Genomic DNA, 22,984 nt, shown 5'->3' on the forward strand with positions numbered 1-22,984 from the left:
TTGCCTTTCCCTCCGAGATGTTTTCTCTTTTTCTACCTTGTGGTCTGCTGTTGGCTCATAGTTAAATATGATCATTGCAGCAGGCAAAAGTGATGGATGTACTGTAGGAGAGTGGAACGTATCAGCATTCTGCTGCTGCTGCTGCTGCTGCTGCTGCATTTTTACCTACTGTCTTCTTACTAAATAATCACACTAAATCTATTTTATCAGTCGCTGGGCATTCCCAATTAATGACAACAGTAGATTGCCAGAAAATTCAAACCGTCAAATGGTGCAGTTTTATCGAAGAGAACTGCACCGGTAAGCAGAGAACCCGGTGTCTATACGTGATGCCTTGCTTTTCACATTGGCTCACTGCAGATTATTTATTATGCATTTATATATCTTTCCTTACCCGGCTAAGCGAAGACTGCAGAGGTGCAGGTTGGTTTCCATAGTTCAGCGGCAACTGTCCATCCTGCTGAAGTAGTGCAGGTTGTCTGGTCTCGTATGCTGCTGCAGAGAGGGAATAATAAAGAAGAATTGATCATGTGACTCAGAGGCTGCTGTTGCATGGTTACAAGGCTCCGAGTGGTAATTAACTGGATTTAAAGCAATACAAGGCTTCTAAAAGTCACTTAACCAGTTCACTGCTGGGAAAGTTGATTTTTTCTCTCCTTATAGCTGTAAGACAGGTGTTAGGCAGGAATATGCATAGAATGTTTAATACAATAAATCTTTTCTATGAGCCATCTCAGTCCTATCCATGTTTTTACCTGAGTTGGGGGCTGTGTTTCCCAAATTGGTATGCCCATGTTATCAAGTCTTGATAAAGCACATTATCAGCAGGTGATTTTCTATTTTTTGGTATTTGACATTGTAGCAGTAGAGGGGGTGAGGTTTGTGCCAAACTCGGAGGATTAGAACATCATTTTTTTTAAATAAATCAGTTCTGTAGTATTAGATAATAATGATTTGTTTTTTTTATAATTCAACACAATGTCATTTTTAATTAGGTAATATACTGAGCATCCTTTGATTTCTATAGCAGGCTTTAACCCACCTCCCAAGCAGTGCAAGATCTTTATAACACTTTACTGTTTGTGATAATTTGTTGCCAATATTCACAGCAGTTTGAGCTCTAAACTGTAACAATAGATAATGTCACCATAGTAATATAAGGATACATTGTAGCTGCTGAGTTACACTGACTGCAGGATTGATTGGAACTGAAAAACGGCCATTATGTTAGGTACAGTACACAATCAGGAGTTTTACAGATTAATAGAGGCACCAAACGACTGCAAGATTAGGTAAGAATGTCACATGATTTACATATACTGTATAAATAAAGAAAGAAAAAAAGGGGGGAATGTAGTATTGCTGCTTTAATATGCTACCGCCTCTCCGATGCTTTTTTTTGGTGGAAAATATAATATTACCTGTAAACGTACATTCCATTTTAAAAATGTGAAGTTACATTTCGCAAGTTGTATGAATGCACCTCATGCATACAAACATATCCATATTTCAAGAGACCTCTGCTGCGAAGCAGAACCAAACATGGGTATAAAAGCATATTTGTTCCACCAAGCACATAAAGGGATAAGTGTCTAATCATTAGAACAAGTAAGGATGCCAGTACAGATAATTGGTGCTGTGCAATCCTATAGAAACTCATCTCATGGAACTTTCCACTCCACATCCATATGGAAAGGAAAACTCTCTGCATACAGAGCCAGTATAGTTTACAGTTGAACTGGGTGCCAAATGCAATAGTACTTCCCATCACAGCTCCAGGATGCTGGCCAGGCATCCCAGGAAAGGATAGTGAGAACACTATTGAAAAGTGCACTTCCAGAAATCAGAATGCAGGTAAGTCACCTTGAATTGGATCAGGGACAGTGAGTCTCAGCTCGGGTGTCATGGCCCTGAATCAGCATCAGAAAATACTTAGAAGGATGTCAAGGAATAAAACCCTGACGTTAAAAAATGAGCCATGGAAGAGAACAAGATGGGATTTTATTTTTAAAAGAAAACAAAACCATACAAAAAAAAATCAAATAAATCTGGAATAAATAATCACGGCTTAAAATGAGCAGCAATGGTTTTAAGTGCTTTTCAAATATTACCTAGGGGGTCAGACCATGACATTTTGCAAAGAGTGTGTCCTAGTAAGTGAACATGTGTCTCCTTAACACAATGTATCTCAGGTTTTGCTTTCAAAATAAAATCAGCAAGTATATCAATAAACCTCTAACAATTCAAAACGACAGATATTTTGGGGTCTCTAAGCTTTGTACACACTGCATTCACTGTTTCTGTGTACACCATCCAAACATAATATCCTGAGTAAGTTCTCTGGTGTGGACCATCACATTAGCATGTGTCAATAAACTCACAATAAAAAGCATCGGAAGTTTTTCTGGGGGTTTCCTTTCGTGATGAAACTTTGAGGAATGTTGTGTTATTTACATGAGTAGTTACTGTATTTCCACAGTATCTCCATGCTGTTCACTATATTCCAGTGTTCAATAATTGATCTTAAAATGTCACTGCAATTTTTTTTACTTAAGATTGTGAACGATGATGTTATTTAGCCCTGTCCTTGTTTATTAAAGTTTGCTGCACCAAACTGGAAGGAGCTACAATGGAAAGTTTTCCATATTGTATTTCCAAAAGCTGAACTCCGGACCTTAGTACTGTGTCTTTTAAAGTTTATCTCCCTAATCATTGTGCTATTAATGTAATGATTATTGGTGAAAATGAGCTCTTCACCTCAAAATGAATTATTTTAATCTTTAGTTGCCATAAAAGTACTAGCGCTGTTTTAGGACAATACTGGACTATAAAAGCATATTCACAAGCGTTACAAATGTGACAGAGTATTTATTTTCATAATTATTCACGATGGGCTGGTAGAATGTGAGTGTGGAACCATTTTTTACAGCAAATAAAAATATCTCTTGTCAGCACATTAACATCTCAGCCAGGGATTCTGGGAAATGACATGCAAATGAACACACAGTGTTGCCAGGTGGTGTGTCCAAAAATACTGGACACAATGCTAAAATATGCGAGACCATCCCAATTCATATAAAAATATAGCCCCTCCCCAATACAAATAAAAATACCCTCATGTCCTCCCAAAACATATAAAAATACCCCCCAATACAAATAAAAATACCCCAACCTCCCCAATACATATAAAAAGTACCCGACCCCCCCACCACCCAATACATATAAAAAAAATACCCCAACCCCCACAATACATATAAAAATCAGACTTACCTTGGGGATGGTCTCAGGTCAGACCCGGAGGCTGCCGGGGGGTGGTGTGCTGGTTTGTGCAGAGGGCCGGTTCTTCTGGGGAGGGGTGGTGGCTGCGGGATATGGCGGTGCTGCGGGGGCGGTGCTGTGGAGGGTGGCGGTGCTGCGGGGGGCTGGTGGTGCTACAGGGGGGAGCTGGTGGCTGGCGGTGCTACTGGGGGGGGCAGTGGCTTGTGGTGCTGCGGGGGGCAGTGACTGAGGGGGGCCCTACGGCAGGTCACAGCAGTTGCCGCCAGCCCCGCCCTGCTTCAGGCAACTGTTCCACGCTACTGCTCATAAACGTGCGCCGGCTCTCACTCTCACGCCGGCGTGCCGGAAGCTTAGTCCAGCTGACGTCCGGCTCTGCCGTCAGAGAAACCCGGCACCAGGTGGAGCCACACTGCGTTTTTTTTTTAAACGGGCACGCAGGGGGCCCGGGCGGCCGGGCCTCCTGACTCACAGGGACCGGGACGCCAAACCCAGCAGAACCCCCCTGTTGGCGGGCTTGCCTCCCTGCCATCTCTTCCCCTGCTAATGGGTTTAACCTATCTGATTTCATACTGACTTCCTTAAAACTCGCCCCACAAATCAAGCATCCCAATTGCCTGTACTCATGGCTATTGTCCTACACCCACAGTTACTACTACCAACCATTGCGGCCAAGCACTGCCATCTACAGCACTTATTCCCTCACCTGCTGTCTCTGTAAATCTCCCAACATACCACTAAGATTGTAAGCTCTTCAGGGCTGTGATTTCCTTTCCTATTGTCTGATATTGTGCTGCACTTATTGTATTATAATTCCCCGTACTGTATTCTTTGTGAAGCGCTGAGTACACTTTTGGCACAATATAAATAATGATATACATATATACATACATACATACATACATACATGCATACATACAAGATAAATGGGCAGTCTTTAAAACCTCATTAGAAAAGCAAACTTACCAGTGTATACCCTTGGGCAATAAATATAAAAGAAATAAGTCTAAACCAATGTGGCTAAATAAACAGGTAGGGGAGGAAATGGAAAAGAAGAGGCAAGCGTTTAAATTCTTAAAGTCACAAGAGACGGAGACATCGTATCAGAATTATAAGGAATGGAAAAAAAGTTGCAAAAGGGCAATTCAATTAGCAAAAATGGATAATGAAAAAAGAATTGCAATAGAAAGTAAGATCAACCCTACAAAGAACTTTAAGTACCTTAAAACAAAAAAAATTTAGAAACGAAATTTTACCAGGGAAGAATCAATTTCAATAGTAGTGCTTTATATTAACCAACAATTGGTTAACTAAAGAATACGTTCATAGACGGCTTGATAAAATGTAAGTAAATAAGGCACCTGGCCTGATGGCATACATTGAAGGGTTCTTAAGGAGTTAAGTTCAGTAATAGCCAAACCATTACATTTAATATTCAAGGACTCCATTTCCACAGGCGCAGTACCACAAGATTGGCGTAAAGCAGATGTGGTGCCTATATTTATTTAAAAATGGAGCTAGATCACAAGTGGGGAATTACAGACCTGTAAGCCTGACATCAATAGTGGGGAAGCTACTTGAAGGTTTATTACGGAATAATATACAGGAATACCTAATGACCTTGATGTTGGCATCGAGAGCAAAGTCTCCATCTTTGCTAATTACACTAAATTGTATTAAGTAGTACAGTAGAATCAGAGCAGGATGTAATTTCTCTCCAGAAGGACTTGGAGAGACTAGAAACTTGGGCAGGTAAATGGCAGGTGAGGTTTAATACATATAAATGTAAGGTTATGCATTTGGGAACAAGAATAAACAGGCAAATTACGAATTAAATGGGGATAAATTGGGGGAATCCTTGATGGAGAATGATTTAGGAGTGCTTGTAGAAAGCAGGCTTAGCAATATTGCCCAGAGTCATACAGTAGTTGGGAAGGCAAACAAGATCTTATCTTGCATTAAACAGGCAATTGATGGAAGTGAAGTTAATATAATAATGCCCCTTTATAAAGAATTAGTAAGACCACACCTTGAATATGAAGTACAATTTTGGGCACCAATCCTAAAAAAAGACATTATGGAACTAGAGAAAGTGCAGAGAAGAGCCACCAAATTAATAAAGGGGATGGATAATCTGATCAGGAAAGGCTAGCTAAATTAGATTTGTTTACATTAGAAAAGAGGAGTGTGGACTTCCGGTGGCGTCATCCAAGATGGTGGGTTAGTCAGGGAGCTCTGAGAACCCTCACGCATAAAAAGACCAAAAAAGACCTTTCCCCCCCCGAAACTAACCGCAAATAGTCTCAAGCGACGTCTGAACCTCACAGCATGCCCCAGAAGGCAAAAGCGCCAGCTTCTAAAGGCGTCCCGAAATTTTTCCAGCCGCAGCAAAAACGCGGCCCTGCGAGCATGCAGGGACCTCAAGATGGCGCCGGACACCACGTCCCCGCAACAAGAGGGAGACACGCAGGCAGCGGAACCAGCCCTAGAAAGGGAAATCACGCGCACCTATCTGGAGGAACTCCTCTCTAATATGCACGATAGGCTACATAAAACCCTCAAGCAGGACCTCAGGGAAATGGTGACGGGCCTACGTGAAGAAATGGATACCATCACACAAAGAGCTGACGATCTAGAGAGCAAGCTTGAAGAATCGTTGCAAGCTCAAGCGGCGGCAGATGATGAGATCATGCGCCTGGGTGAGGAGGTCAGACTCCTGAAGGACAGCATAGAAGATCAGGAGAACCGGGACCGGAGGCAGAACATCAGGATTCGAAATGTCCCGGAAACGGTTCCCCCTGAAGCAATAAAATCTTACGTGACTGACCTCATTAACACCCTGTGCAAGGACCTGGATAAAAGAGATCTAGAAATAGATCGCGCGCACCGCGCACTGGGCCCCCGCACGAATGATCCAAAACGAAGGCGGGACATTATAGTACGCCTCCATAGCTACTCCACGAAGGAGAAGGTTATGGCGGCGAGCAGAGAGGCGAACAATTTAACTTTTCAAAATGAGCCGGTACAAATATTCAGTGACCTCGCCAAGATCACAATTGAGCGCCACAGAGAACTCAAACCACTCACCCAAATACTGCGGGAAAACAACATACCCTACCGATGGGGATTTCCATTCCGGCTTGTCGTAAGCAGAGGCGGGAAGCAGAGATCCATCAGACTGCCAGAAGAGATGCAGGGATTCGCCCGCGAACTAGGCCTGACGCTGCCACCTGCACGGAACAACACGCGGAGGGAACCACGAGAAGCAAGCCAGGAGCGGAGACCCATCAGAGCGTCGGAAAGATTGGCCGTCCAGCAGGAGCAACAGACCTGATCGCCCAGAGAAGAAGCCCTGCGACCCAGAGCCCTTACCTCCCGATGGGAGACCATGGAGAAAACCAGCGTGTCTACGCAGTCCCGTTAGTTGTTGTTCTACCATCCAGTTGACCAAAGAGTCCCCAGCACCCCATGGCTCGGTTTGTTGGAGCCAAGATGTGCACCCCCACAAGCAGCATAGGCGAGTTGAGAAGCGCGGAAGCAGGAGAGGGGAAACCTGATCCACCTGGTGGCCTTGACGGCCAAGCCCCGCTGGGAACTCCTCGACCTACCCGTGGACATCACCCAGACCAGGTTTGATTGCCCCCACTCCAGATAAACGTTAGATCTGGTCCCGGTGAGAAATAGCTGCCCACCGCCCAATCAGACTGATACAGAACCCGTTACCCCTGTTGAGACTGTTAAGAGCTTTTTCCTGTGCTGCGGAACTTACCCTCCCCCCCCCACCTTGTTTATGTGCAGCTTACATCCCTGTTGAAACCCAAGTTGTAGCTATGTTATAAAGCCCCTTAATGTCAACTACAATAGCCTATACGATGGAACAACCCCCCCTTCACCATCACCCCCTCCCCCCCTCTCCATCACTCCCCCCCTCTCACCATCACCCCCCCCCAGTGCCCCCTCCCTCATCCTCATCCCACCCCTCCCCCCTTATTTGTCCTCCCTTCCCCCCCTAACCCCCCCCAACTCGCGACGGCGAACGCACAACAGAACACCTATCTGTTACAATCTACACAACACCCCCAGTATCAAATAGCCAATCCCACACTGCTCCGGGTGGCCACTAGAGAGTCCCCTACCCCCCTCCCCCCCCACTTGCCCCCCCCCCCCACCCGCGATCTCTACAACAGTGGTTTCGCAATAATCCCCCGACGGACCTAACCACAATCACCCCTCCCCCCCCATTACCCCCCCATCCCCACCCCCCCTCCCCAGCCCCCCCACCCCCGGATAGAACGAGGGGTTTGAACGTCACCACCAAAGCTCCCCACCTCACTGCACGCAAATAGAGCTGAGACCGTCACTTCATAACTGTCAATACGATTTGCCAGCGTAAATAACGGTACACTTACCATACAAGTGACGCACAGCATTACACCAAAATACCTCCACTTGCCTCTTTCCCCCCCCTCCCCTTTCCCACAATCCCCATCACCCCTCCCCCCCGGATATCACGCCAAATACCCCCCCCCCGATACCCTGCCCCATCCCTCCCCCCCGCCCCCGTCCCCCCCCGGATATGATGAACCCCAGCCCCACCATAAAGGTTCCCAACCTCGCCGCAAGCAACTAAAGCTGAGACCACCCTGATGTAACGGTCTATTTGTATTGCCAATGTGTTCTACCAATGTGAATATCTGTGTATCTAATGTACATGTATATATGTATAGGTATATGTGATTCAAAGCTAGCTGCCAAAACACTCACCGCAACCTCACCCTGATGCCACCTTTTCCACCTCCCCCACGTACCCCTTCCCCTCCCCCCCTAAATCCCCCCCTCTAAATCCCCCCCCCTACAGAACCACCCAGCACCAAGATCACCTTACCTGTTACTCCGGAATCCCAAGACGCCACTCCCTTTACGACATCACAATAAAAACAGCGAGCGGAACAGCACCCCGAGCTGGCCGCATAACCTCGAGAAACCGCTACGCAGCTCACACTGAGCAAACCAATCCGCAGACCCTAAGGTGTGCACTTGCAGCCCTATAGAAACCCCACCACGACCCTACCCCTAACTACTCCCACCCATCCCCTCATACCACCTCTCCCCCTCCCCACTCCCCTTCCCCTGGCTCCTCCCCTCCCCCCCCCCCCAGACACCATAGTGAACACGCACCCCACCACTAAACCCCCCCCCCCATATACAACCAAGACGCAGTTTATTATGGTTTAACTGTCCACATGGCCTATTTACATAATTTACTGACCAAATGATTGCTGTGTGTATAACCTACTGAAGTAAAGAATTGTATAACTACTGTGCAGGTGAACCAAACATAAGCAAGGCGCCGCAATGCCTACCACTCTCCCTTCCATCGTCATCCCCCCCCACCCTCTCTCCCCACCCCCATCCTTTCCTCTCTCCTTTCCTCCCCACCCATATCACCCCTCCCCCCCTTCCTCACCCCCCTCTTTTTCTCTCTCCCCCAAATCTCGTACGCTCATAGCCCCTACAATATACAGAGGCACCAATTTACACACAGAAGAATCACCCCAAGTCCTATACGTTGCACAAAGAATTCCAGCTCCCGATAATAAAGAACACTGATACATAAAAGACGCCATGATAATCTAATGTCAATAGCTACCTACATGCAGGGAATATACCCCCACATGTGACGCGGAAATGCGCTCTAGAATCCCTCCTCTGTCTGGCCCCCCTCCCCCCCCTAAATCACCTTCTCCTCCCCCTCCCCCCCTGCCCCCCCCCCCACTCACAGCCTCCCCCCCCCCTCTCCCCCCAACCCTTCCCGTATGAGAACAAAGGGTGTGAATGAGAATTCTGGAGGGGGAAAAAACACAAAGAACCAGAGGGTTCAGCCCCCCACCCCACACTGCCCACCGGATGCTGACACCGAAGTCCACCTCGATGGGCATTATCGCCCAAAAGCCGGTCGCCCAAGGACCAGGCAAATACCTGTTAGGTTCGTGCACGAACCTCATCTTCCTGCTCTCTCTACCGCTGATTCTGTCCCAGCGGTCCTACCCCCCATCCCCCCCACCCCCCCTTTACCCCCCCGCCCTCCTCGGACCATTCAGTAAACCTTTCAAAACTACAAGCTACCTTACAATGTTTGCCAGGGCTAAGAACACTCTTGAGCCATAGAATCAGGGGCCCCCCAGATGGGAAGGGAGGGTTCTTAACTACCACAACCACAAAAGTCACATATGGCTTCTAACGCCCCAGTGAAGATAGTGTCGCTCAACGTCAAAGGACTTCAAAATAATAGAAAAAGGAGGCTTGCCCTCCAAGACATGAAGCAGGCAGGGGGAGACATCGTATTCTTACAGGAAACCCACTTCACATCTCAAGACCCCCCAAATTTGTACAAAAAAGTGTTTCCAACATGCTTTTTCGCATCATTTAGTAGTAAAAAGCGGGGAGTGGCTATACTAATCAGACAAGGAACTCCATTCAATCATGTCAAAACGACCATGGATCCAGAGGGTAGATTTCTCGTGGTATATGGCTCCTTTGCGGGCTCGGCAATCGCTCTAGTCAATGTATATGCCCCAAACGAAAATCAAACAGAATTTCTGAAAACAGTGCTTGAGGGCATAGACCCAGGATATCTGTCATCGATGATAGTGGGAGGAGACCTAAACATGGTCTTTAACCCCACCGAGGACAGATCAACCACAGGGGGTCACCCCCGTACAACCCACTCCCAAATCACCGGGAAAAGGTTCAGGGAATTAGTGGACGAGTTCTCATTGGTGGACGTTTGGAGATCACAACATCAGGGCCAGAGAGACTATACCTTTTCCTCGGCACCTCACCAGACCTATTCGCGCATAGACCACTTTCTGCTGACCAAGAACATCCTAGAGGCAGCCACGAAATCAGACATCGGCCCCATCACGTGGTCAGACCATGCCCCAATCACCTTGACCTTATCCACACCATTCGAAAAGACAACATCATTCTCCTGGAGATTGAATGACTCCCTATTGAACCACCCTGAGATAGAGAGAGAGATCAGAGCCTCCCTCAAGGACTACTTTTTCTTCAACTCAGGGTCGGTGTCATCTCCAGCGATACTATGGGAAGCCCATAAGGCGGCAATTACAGTAGAGGCAAATTTATCTCTATTGCCTCCCATAGGAAAAAAATAAAGCAAAAACTGATTTTGGAACTTACTGATAACATCCTTAAACTTGAGCAATCCCATAAAGCTAACCCTGCAAAAAAAATCTATAAAGCCTTAACAATAGCTAGACAAAAGCTCAAGCAGACCCAACTGGAAAAAGTTGAAAAAGCCCTTAAATGGACTAATCAACATTATTATGATAAGGGTAACAAGGCGGACAAGCTTTTGGCCAGCAGATTAAGAGGCATCCAAAAAATGTCCCAAATAACAGCGATTAAGAATGGGTCTGGCGAAACGCAATATAGCGACAAAAAAATAGCGGCGGAGTTCACAAAATATTATACAGAACTTTATAATTTACGACCTAAAAATGGTCGATCAGCACCAAAAGCATCAGAAGCGATCAAAAAATACTTAGATAAATGTCAACTCCCCACCCTGACTGAAGAGGACAATGAGGTCCTCAATGCGGAGATCACGAAAGAAGAATTGGAAGAAGCGGTAAAAGCACTAAAGATCTCCAAGTCTCCTGGCCCTGATGGCTTCACAAATGTCTATTACAAGAGATTCTTGCCCATACTATCCACGCATCTACTAAAAATGTTCAATCATTTTATGGAGGGAAATTCGATCCCCACCTCCATGTCCCTAGCCAAGTTAGCCATAATTCATAAGGAAGGCAGAGACCCGATGCAATGTGGAAGCTACCGTCCAATCTCCCTTCTCAACAGTGACCTCAAATTATATAGCAAAATTTTGGCCAACAGATTAAACCCCATTCTACCGAGACTGATTAACATCGACCAAGTCGGATTTGTGGCAGGTCGACAAGCCTCGGACAACACACGTAAAATAATTAATATTATCGAGCATATCCACCTTACAGGCACCAAAGCAATATTACTCCGCCTAGACGCAGAGAAGGCGTTCGATAGAATTGACTGGCTATTTTTAGACCATACCATGCGTAAATTTGGCTTTCGAGATGCATATTTAGAAGGGGTCCGCAGACTTTACCAAGATCCATCCGCAACGGTCAAACTACCAGGAGGTAATGCCCAGAGCTTTGGCATTCAAAACGGCACGAGACAGGGGTGCCCCCTGTCCCCTCTCCTTTTCGCACTAACTATAGAACCCCTGGCGGCTACAATTCGAAACAACGTAGATATTCAAGGGATAGAGATTGGGCGTACGCATTACAAAATATCCCTCTTCGCGGATGATATAATACTAACACTCTCAAGACCCCACATTTCCCTCCCAAACTTACAAAAAGAGCTTCTAGACTTCGGAGCTATATCAGGTTATAAAATTAATAACGATAAGTCCGAAGCCCTGAACCTCAACCTGCCAGAGCCAGAGATGAAACTCCTTAAACTAAATTTTAACTACCGATGGTGCTCCTCCCATATCAAATATCTGGGAGTAAAGATATCGGGGAACTACCATTCGCTATACCATCACAATTATCCGGCCCTATTTTGGAAAATAAAATTAGACCTAGAAAAATGGGGGGCATACCAAATTTCATGGATCGGGAGAATGATCTCGGTGAAAATGAACATACTCCCCAGATTACTATATCACTTCCAGACACTCCAGATCCACATCCCTGGCACAGAATTGAAAAATATCCAGAAACAAATTCTCCATTTCATCTGGCAGGGGAAAAAAACAAGAGTCGCAAGATCAGTTCTACTGGCTTCGAGGGGGCCTGGGGGTCCCCGACATTATGCGGTACTACCAGGCCACCCAGTTAAGGCAGGTAGTAGTATGGAACACGGAACGCGGCCAATATTGCTGGCTAGACATAGAAATGCAATACGCCGGCACGCCTTCTCTGCCAGCATGCCTTTGGTCCTTGAGTAGGGAAGATTTGCAGAAAAACAAATTCCAATTAGGACCAATGAGGCACACATGGGAGACCTGGACGAAATGCAAATTGAAATTCAAGCTCACAACCACCAAATCTCAACTCATACCAATTATCCAAAATCCCAAATTCGCACCAGGATGTGAGCCCAGGCAATTTGAGCAATTTACAACCAAAAACATAAGGGCGATTGCTGACTTCCTGAGCTTTGGGGAATTCCTGAGCTACCAAAGGCTACAAAGCAAATACGAAATACGGGGATTGAATGTCTTTAAATATCTCCAAATTCGGCACTACGTCCAATCAATATCACCAACGTTGGAATTTCCCCCTCTCACGAACTTCGAAAGACTGTGCACAGAGACAGCGCATCAAAAAGGTCTGATAACGCAAATATACTCAGAACTAGAAAGAGCAACAGATGCTCCAGTTCATGACTACATGCTCCATTGGGCAGCAGAATTGGGCATAGTTATAGACCAAGAGGATTGGGAAAGTATTTGGGAATTAGCCTCAGGAACTTCCATATGTACCATAATCAAAGAAAATATTTACAAAATACTGTTTCGCTGGTATCTTACCCCAGTTAGAATAAATCAAATCTACCCTCTGGCTTCAGACCTATGTTGGAGAGGCTGCGGACAAAAGGGTGACATGGCCCACATATGGTGGTCATGTCCAGAAATTCAGAAATACTGGGAAACCATACAGACTTTAATCACAGAGGTCACAGACCTCACAATACCCATTGATCCGCTGACCTACTTGCTGGCCAGACCAATCGAGAACATTGACCGCCCAACAAGTAAATTGATCTCCTTCATTCTCACGGCGGCTAGATGTGCGGTGGCGGCCTCGTGGAAGAAGGTGTCTCCCCCCCCTAGGCAAACTGTTAAAAACAGAATACAGGAAGTTATGTTAATGGAAAAGCTCTCGGCTTTTCTAAAAAGGAAAACGGAGCCCTTTTACAATACATGGGAACCGTGGCTGTCCCGTATGACAGATTAGTGACGACCATTCCCACAGTAGAAGACAGCAGTAGTGGAAGAGTACAGTACAATGGTCAGAGGAGGAAGGGTCCTCCCCTCCCCAGACCCTGCCCCCCCTCCTCATCTCTCCATCACTACTTTTCCCCCTCCCCCCCCCTCTCTCTGTTTCGACCCTCACGCCAACCCTGCCGACCCACACTTGAAGGTCGGGGGAGCGTTGAGTCTTTCCCTCTTTCTGTCTATAAAACAAGAAAAACCTGTATTAGGCAAAATATTGTTTATTCTGTATACAATGTATTTCATACAATGCCTAATAAAAACTTTTGGAAAAAAAAAGAAAAGAGGAGTGTAAGAGGGGATATGATAACAATATACAAATATATTTTGGGACAGTAAAAGGAGCTTTCAAAAGTCTTATTCATCCCAAGGGCAGTGCAAATGACACAGCAACAATGGAAAGGGCTTTTTACAGTAAAGGCAGTTAAAATGTGGAATTCATTACCCATGGAGACTGTGATGTCAGATACATTATATATGTTCAAAAAAAGGTTGGACATCTTTTAGTAAGAACAGGAGAACAGAAACCTAGTATGGGCACTCAAAACACCTATCGGATGAATAGTGAGATAGTTAAAAATAGTAAAACTTTATTATACAAATTAATTTAAAATGATGGGTATTAATTCGAGTATTAAACGCTGTGATCTTATAAGTATGAACACTCAGTAAAGTGTTCTGGATCAAAATGTGTACATCCTGTGTGACCTACTAGCTGTGGACAAAGCTTTTGGTCATCCCGCAGTAGTGTCGCTGAGGAAATAATCTGCCTGCCAGCAGAAGCATCATGAAATCAGAGATAACAGATCATCACTACAATGCCTGTTATGCCGGCTAAAATGGATGATACGGGAGTGTGCAACAGGAGGCAACAACTACATTTGATGCTGATTACATACAACAGATAACCAGGCGGATTATGCAAGGTATGGAACAAGCTATTGATCAATACTTTGATACATTTGACAGAAAACTTGCAGAAATAATGGGCACCGACATTCAACACGTGACATGCCCAACTCCCCCCTGAATACGCCAGGGTGGAAATGCTTGCAAAGCATGGTCAATAAAGGAGACATCAATACACAGCCTCAGCACAAAGTCTTAGGCCGGCGACGGCAACGCAACGTCGCATCAAAACAAGTGTATTAAATCCGTCACGTGCGCCTATAGTAGAGGCGGAGCGACGGAGTGGTTGCGAGCGCTGGAAGTCAATGAAAATTGATTTTTTTCAGGCTTATGTAACAGTTACAGTGTTATGACTGCTCACCGCAAACAGGACGGGACTGCAGGGCCGAGGTGGGGATATTCATACACCGACCTGAAGCTGAATAGCTGTGCCCGGTGTGCAGATTCGTTGTCGTGTAGCTGGGTCAGGGTTGGAGAGGTGCGGATTGTAGGGGTCACTAGCTGAAGTCGGGGATTGGAGATGTATGGATCGCAGGGGTCACTAGCCATGTTGAGTGTAGGAGAAATCAGCAGACTCAAAAGTAGGATAAGGCAAGGCAATACAAGACAAGGCAGAGTGCTTGCGACCATCACGATGTCACAAGAAGTTTATGTTCAGCCAACTTCCTGGTGGAAGAGGCTGAGCCTAAATAGCAGGAGCGACGAATCAGATGCAGGATCACTCCTACAGGCAGGAGAGACGCTAGACCCAATCAGGCAACTGGAGATTTTTGGGGGCAGAGCCTGCGCTCGATCCTCACAGTACCCGCCCCCCTTCAGGAGCGACCTCCAGGGACGGCTTGGCTGAGAATCTCCTGTGGAAGGCCCGGACCAGATGGGGAGCATGGAGTTGATCCTGGGGAATACAGGATCGTTCCTCTGGACCAAATCCCTTCAATGTACGAAATACTGGATACCCCTTCGGTACTTCCTGGAGTCGAGGATAGACTGTACAGCGAACTCCTCTTGTTCATCCACTAGGAGAGGCAGAGGGGGAGCCACAGGAGTGGGTCCAGACAGATCCTGTACAAATGGTTTTTGCAGGGATAGATGAAAGACCGCCAGCATTTTCATGGCGGGTGGTAGGCGTAGTCGGAAGGCCACCAGGTTAATACTTTTAATGATCGGGAAATGGCCTGTAACAGGGAAGTTATCCCTGTTCAGGAAATATGCCTGTAATCCAGCAGTGTGGTGGTTAACTGCTGGTAGTCAATTAACAAACACCACCTGCCTGATTAGGTTGCTTAGAAAAGCCTGCCCTTGAAACAGAAAGGGAGATTGTGCCTGAATCTCACACAACTTGTGAGACTGAGCATGAGGACAGTTGTCTTGAGCCTGCCAGAAGAAACAGCAGTACTGCTTTCAAGACACAGGGGAAACTTCTAAACCTGAATGCTGACAAACCCTGAGGAAAAGGTAGCAACCAGGAACAGAGAAGATTTTCCCTCCAAACCACAAGGAACAGATAAGACTTTCATTTATAAGACTTTTTATATCTGGTCATTTCATGATATATGTTTGGGGCTGGGAGACATGCTTATCTAAAGGGAGTTGAGGACTGCATAGTATTTCACTAGAAATACTCCCAAGTGAATAGAAGCTTTGTTTACCCCTTGTTTGGATGGTTTCCTGATGTTAAGGAAACAGGCGCAATAAAAGACTTATTTAATTTCACCATAACCAGTCTCCCTTGCATATCTCTGTTAGCATCCACCTACAGGGCCGATGAATTTTGACGACAGTATCGCGTTGAGTGCCTTCAGCTTGATGTTTTTTGTTGATAGCCATGTCTCCAGGGTTGTATACTAGTACGACGATGCCTATTCACTGGCCTTTTCTGGGTGGTCACTGCTTTCCAAAGATTCTGCTGGATTTTTCCCCATAGTTGCTGAAGCTGTTGAATCCGGTTATCCACAGCTGGGACCCCGGACGTACCTCTGGCTGAAGGAAGTGCTGATGGATGAAACTCACAGTTCGAGAAGAACGGCGGCTCCTGCGATGATGGCAATAGATCAGTCCGTCGTCTTGAGTTTTGGACACGAAACAGAGGACGTACTGTTCGAGGGACTGGTTCATCCGCTCCATTTGTCCATTCAACTGGGGGTGATAGGCGGACGAGAAGTGCAATGAAACTCTGAGTTGCTGGAAAAAGGCCCGCCAGAACTTGGAGAAGAATTGTGACCCTCGATCCGAAACAATGACTTGTGGTGCCCTGAAAAGTCAGAAGATCTCCCGGATGAACACCTCGGATAAGGTGGAGACATTGGGCAGGCCTCTTAAAGGGATGAAGTGAGCCTGTTTATAGAAACGATCCACAACCACAAGGATCGTGGTCATGCCCCTGGATAACGGTAGCTCCACAATGAAGTCCATCTATATGTGGGTCCATGGGCAGTCTGGAATTGGGAGAGGCTGTAACAGACCCATAGGACGTCCTCTAGGCATCTTGGTCTGGGTGCAGACACGAACGTCCTCACATCTTTCCGGATCCCGGGTCACCAAAATGTCTAAGAAATAAGGATTAAAAGATATAATTGCCTGACAAAAAGTCTTATAGACTCTCTCTTCCTGTAATCGCTGGTGGCAGGAACAGATGAGGGGAGTGATTACCCCAAGGATGTCCACCGTGCTGCTGAATAGTTCCAACAGTGTTAGGGAAATGTCCGTTTGAGGTCTGCAAACCTCTGCTGTTTGGCATTCGCTCCTGAGCATCTCCACGGGTGCTGTTTTGTTGTTGCCTTCCCTTTCAGTGTCCTGGTGAACCGGTTTATCTCGGGGTTACTTCCTGGTCTGACGTGATTGGCCATGATTCTTTGAGAGGTCTGAGCATCTAATATTGTATTGTGTTTATTTTATCATCCTAAGTGACATATAAATTATTTTCATTTGAATTTTGCGCCCTTCACATTCTTTTTCTTTTCCTTTGAGGCAATCTCTATTCTAAGAGGAGTGGTATCCTCTTTCTGTGGGGCAGCATCTACGATCAAATGAACAAAACAACTACAAAATCATCCCACATATATGAGGACTTATTTAAAAACATATGTGGCTATACTATTTTCTAGGAATTACAAGTGGGATCTGTACTGGCTACTGGTCTGCATCTCATAGGGTTACAGCTATCAGTGGTTATTTATTTTATTCATTTCATTTATGGTTTTTGTTTTTTTATGCACATTTGAATATATATATATATATATATATATATATATATATATATATATATATATATATATATATATAGCAGCATAGCAGCAAAGAGGAGACAGCACTCAGGTGGATGATAATAAATGTATTAAATACAACACATAACTCCAACGTTTCGATCACTCTGATCCCTCTTTATATGTAAAGAAGAGATATACTGCTGCGCTCACCTGGATAAGTGGATATAAGATGCAAAGGATGTTAGTGATGCAAAATTGCCTAGGTGACTGCGGAAAAACAGACTACATAAAACACAAACAAACACACAAAAACAGACAGACCGGGGAATACAAAAAGGGAAGGATGACCACACAACCAAATCCCAAAAGCAGATGGAGCCGAGAAAGCCAGACGCCGCTGCCAGTCTTCAGAAACAACCACTTTCCTCTTCACACTACTTAGGGGTCCGCTGCTAGAAAAACAAACTCGCTCAACATTTGATGACAACCCTTCTTTTACTGTATAAACAAAAAGAATCAAACAAAGAGGCTCAGATCCAAATCAAATGAGAGTCAAGCTATTGGCAGAGTCCCTGGGAACAAGGCAGAGAGGCAACATGATTTTACCGAACACCATCTCTGTACCCCAACACTTTTCCCTGGTGTTTTCCAACCCTCTGACCTTTCTCCCTTCCCCCACACCACCCTCCATTCACCTCTACTGTATGTTCGACCCCTCTTTTTTTAGTTCAACCAAGAACAGGGTTTATAACAGGAGGAACAAAGAAATATTAACAGTATTATTTGTAAATAACGGAATTGTAACCCTTTATGTAAAAAAGCATAACGTTTTAAGCTTGGTTTCCCTTCCTCCCTTTGTCTTTCTGTACCACCTCTACCTATGAAAACCTAGTAAAAATCAAGTTGAAAAAAAAAAGAAAAGAAAATATCACTCCGAAATCTCCACAGAAGAAACAGAGGTTCGAAAATTACCAAAAAGCACCTACAGTACAACCCAGATTACAGTAGCTCATCTCAAAGTTACCTCACATATACTGTACATACAGCCGCGGCCCCTTTTATTCTCCAACATCTCCGAATTTTTTCGGGGATATTTTCCGAATGCCACGCACTTCACCGCACTTCACCGCGTTCATGCCGCATTCATACCGCATTCATACCGCATTCATGTTGCATTCACGTTCATGCATTCAATATTACGAGCGCTACAATACCGGAGCATATTCCGGAAAAACAAAATACTGCATCTGCCCGCGGTAATCAGAGTTGCGCCGATACGGCCGCATTAGGATAAAGGCGGCCGCCACTGTACATGAAAAGTGGTTGGAGAGGTCATTTTTCTCGGCTACTGTTTATACCGTATGCTGCTTAACTGAAATGTTTAACATAACTTGTGAAACCTATGAACTGAAAGTATTTTTTTCCTGTCTGTGTGTCTGTTTTGTTATTTAAATTGGTTTTACTGAATTTTAATTTACCATTTATAACAATACCGGGAAACCATATAAAAGTCAGTGGCTAAAAATACTTTTGCTAAACTGAACTATAATTGTTTGAGTGTATGATTCACCCAGTGAAGTTAACCTCTTTTCCATAGTGGTGTATGAAAATGTTATTTTATTTCGCTGTTGGATTACTATTTTGCTTTTGTGAAAATGTCACCCCGTGGGGAAAAAATATATAAAACATTTCCAGTGTTAAAGCTTGTATTCTAAAGTAAATTACTGTATGTCATGCAAAAATAAATAAATAATTTTTTCACATATTTGCAATGTGTGTATCATATTACTTTTGCATGTTTTGTGCATCTGTGAGTTACATGTCAATGTTTTTTGTGTCCATTTAATTTATGGTATCTAAGCTGGTATATATCCCCAATTTGTCTAACAAACATGTAGTACACTGGCGACACACTTTATTCGAGCTCGGCTAGTCCCACGAATTCGGGTATACCCGGGTGCATTGAGGTTTGTGACTGTTTTCTGCCCGAGTGCATTGGGTTATTTTCCAGGCAGGGATTGAAGCATTTTATTCCCGCTGGCTGCAATACTGCACAGTATATATATATATACTGCATTACAATTCATGAATTTATGCCATCTGGTAGACACGCGAAGCATTGCAGCCTATTAAATCCTAATCATTATCATTTAACAGATCAGCCGCCCGTCAGCCAGGCATGAACCCAGGCTGGGAAAGCAAATGCAACGGGGCTTGTCAGAGGTGAGGAGCGGCGCATTCCAGGTATCTGCCAGGTACATACTGGGTATTTGCTCGAATAAAGTGTGTCGGTGCAGTAAATGCATTAAAGATTCTGGTCCAGATTTACCAAGCAGACTTTTGCCATAATACTTCTTACAGGCCATTGACTTACTATATCAGAAGACTGCTTAGTAAACATGGGCCTTAATGTACCCTCTTAAGAAAGACTTTTAAATCCTATGTTTCAATTAAATAACTGATCTCATAACCTTAATATATTGCATTTGCAAATTCTCTGAGTTAGACATGCCAGTATTTAAAATATAATCACACAAATTCATCTTCTACAAATGCATATTTTAATAACCTACCCCCCTCCAGGCCCTGCAATGCACTCAAATAGCAATGAAACAACCACTTTTTCTTCTCCCTGGGTATTTAAACATGATCAGAAATCAAGAACGGCTATCCTGTCCTCTGTTTTCGTCTTTGTCTGTGTTTATACCTTTGTAAATGTATTTCAATTGTTTGCAGTGAATGCAGGAAGGAAGCAAGCTGCGAGACCTTTTTGAACTGACACCAATCTGCTGAGAGCTGTTTTGTTTCTCTGTATCTATGACATTATGACTATTTTTATAGGATGAATAATACCCACTTCTATAAAAACCAAGTGCTGAATAAAGGGTTTAATGGAATGGGTTAGAATGAAATTACATGATAATTCTTTGTAGATTGAGTTCAAACCCAACTTGTCCCTTCGTTTTTATGAAGAAGATATTGGTGAGGTACAGATGTAGCTGGATTTACTGTTCCCAGAGCCGGGGACACTAAATGCTGTGGCTTCCGAGTGGGATTCCTCCCACAGACAGATCTCGCAGTCAGGATTCCACTGCTTCCCCTGACAAACATGGACATAAAGTCTGGCTACATTTTTAAAAGAAACTATATACTACATTTATGAAGATCCTTAGTACTTCGTGAAGTAAAAAAGTATCAGGACCAGTACGACTACTAGAACTCTGCACAATGGTTACATACAGCGACATAAATAAACAGCAGAATCCTCCATTACTGTAAATTGGTGAGGCAGGAATAAGAAATTACAATAAATATATATGCTTATATAAAAAGTCAATATAAAATATAAAAATATATATATATATGTGTGTTAAATGACACCTGGCCCAGCGTCATTTTGAGCCTGTGTCAATATTTATTTAAATGGCACATTAAATGACGCACCAGCTTTGGTGCCCAGCGTCATGTTAATGGATGAACTGTGGGAGAAAAAGATTTTCCTTGTGGCTGCTCTCGATACCCCAGCAAAGTAATAAATAACTTTTATTGAATGTACATTAAATACAAAGGTTCTAAATAAGATGAAGAAAAACTTGAAAGCAATTAAAAATGAACAGAGGTTGGTGTGTGCTTTGAGGTTGTGCAATAGGCAGGCAATCATAGCCAAAATGTGAATACTAGTATCACAAACTTTAATAAGTTAGATATACCTTAATTGCCAGTTTGAGGGTTAGTCTGATAGATCAGACAGCTGATCGCTCACTTTGGCACATACATAATTAACTCTTCGTGTATGGTATTTGAATTAAACAGCTGTCTCTTCAGAGTGCTGTTTAGTTGGTGTACATACGGAGATAAAGGAAAAGCCAATCCACAAAACTCAGCGGTCTCACTGTTGGCTCATTACATTATATTTTTCTTCGGCAACAACAGTGACGGCATCAGCATGTATGTATGTATGCATGTCTGTCTATCTGTCTATCTATCTATTTGTCTGTCTGTCTCTATATCTATATAGAGAGAGATATTTGAGTGCAGTACAATGTGGTATCTTCCATATTTTGATGAAGAGATCAGTATCTCGAAAGCTCGCTAAAATAAAAGCATTTTGTTAGCCACAGAACGGTATCGAGTATTGGTTTTTGATTTTATATATATATATATATATATATATATATATATATATATGTATATATATATATATATATATATATAATCAGTATGTTATGCTAAAGGCAACAGGATGGATAAACACGGCTAAACTAACTAACATGGATACAGTTATAAATTCAGATACAGTACAACGACATAATTGTGTTTCTTAGGGGAGGGAGGTGATTCAATCAGGAAATTGTATAAAGGCTTCCCTGCAGTAATCACATTAAATGTCAGGGAGTATTGAAATGCCAATTCATATACAACCACACAAATGTATCAGATTATGTCTTCTACACACAATAAATGTGCATGCCACACAGGGTGGGACAGATTATATACGGTAATATACACTAATGTATGTTTAAAAGGGCTAAATAACAACTAAGAACTCTATTTAAAGAATCTTCCCATGTTTTTTTTTCTTCCAATAGTGTGGTTGCATATCGGTGCCATCAATTGTTTGTGTATATATCAAAATCCATTCCTACGCACCAAAATAAATAATACATTGCAGGAAAGCAATTTGAAACATTTATAAAGCACAAATCAGGCTCTGTACTTTCCATATATTAGTATTCATTGTGTACAGTTATAAATAATTAGCTAGCCAATATAATTAAAAACCAAACAATTTGCTAAAAAGAGATACCTTAATACAGATAAGGGGCAAAACAACTGAGAATACTGGTGCAAAACATTTTTTTAAAACAAAAAATCTATTGAACTCTGTGTTATTTCTATTTACAATATGGCACAAAAACCTTTAGTGTCTATGTAAGCATTATAAAAAAAATAAGAACATACATTTAGACTACAGATGTAGCCAAGGTTATTGCACCTGCTGGCACGTTATGGAGGGATATTCTGTGACATTCTGTGTTATGACTACCTATGGAAAGTCTGTGATATTCTGCATTAACCCAGGATATTCTGCGTTACAACGGGATATTCTGCGTTATGAGCAGTTACAATATCCATGGCTATAATCTGTATATTGACAACAGTTGAATTGAAATAGCACATACTGTACAGTGGTGTGAAAAAGAAAGTACACCCTCTTTGAATTCTATGGTTTTACATATCAGGACATAATAACAATCATCTGTTCCTTAACAGGTCTTAAAATTAGGAAAATACAACCTCAGATGAACAACAACACATGACACATTACACTGTGTCATGATTTATTTAACAAAAATAAAGCCAAAATGGAGAAGCCAGGTGTGAAAAACTAAGTACACCATAGTATTCAATAGCTTGTAGAACCACCTTTAGCAGCAATAACTTGAAGTAGTCGTTTTCTTTATGACTTTATCAGTCTTTCGTTGTTGAGGAATTTTGGCCCATTCTTCTTTACAACGTT

At 43.6% G+C, this 22,984-nt stretch overlaps 1 protein-coding gene across 7 annotated transcripts in view; it reads right to left on the reverse strand.

The window, feature by feature from the left end:
* Positions 1 to 22,984, reverse strand: part of REPS2 (RALBP1 associated Eps domain containing 2) — a 425,141-nt gene that overhangs the window by 242,696 nt on the left and 159,461 nt on the right. For all 7 annotated transcript variants that reach the window (XM_075589809.1, XM_075589813.1, XM_075589812.1 and 4 more), the window contains one exon: positions 395 to 495. In XM_075589809.1, the coding sequence (XP_075445924.1) occupies positions 395 to 495 (101 nt within the window). The remainder of the gene's footprint in view (positions 1 to 394; positions 496 to 22,984) is intronic.

Source organism: Ascaphus truei, chromosome 3, assembly GCF_040206685.1.
Source record: "Ascaphus truei isolate aAscTru1 chromosome 3, aAscTru1.hap1, whole genome shotgun sequence".
In the NCBI taxonomy this organism is placed as follows: Eukaryota; Metazoa; Chordata; class Amphibia; order Anura; family Ascaphidae; genus Ascaphus; species Ascaphus truei.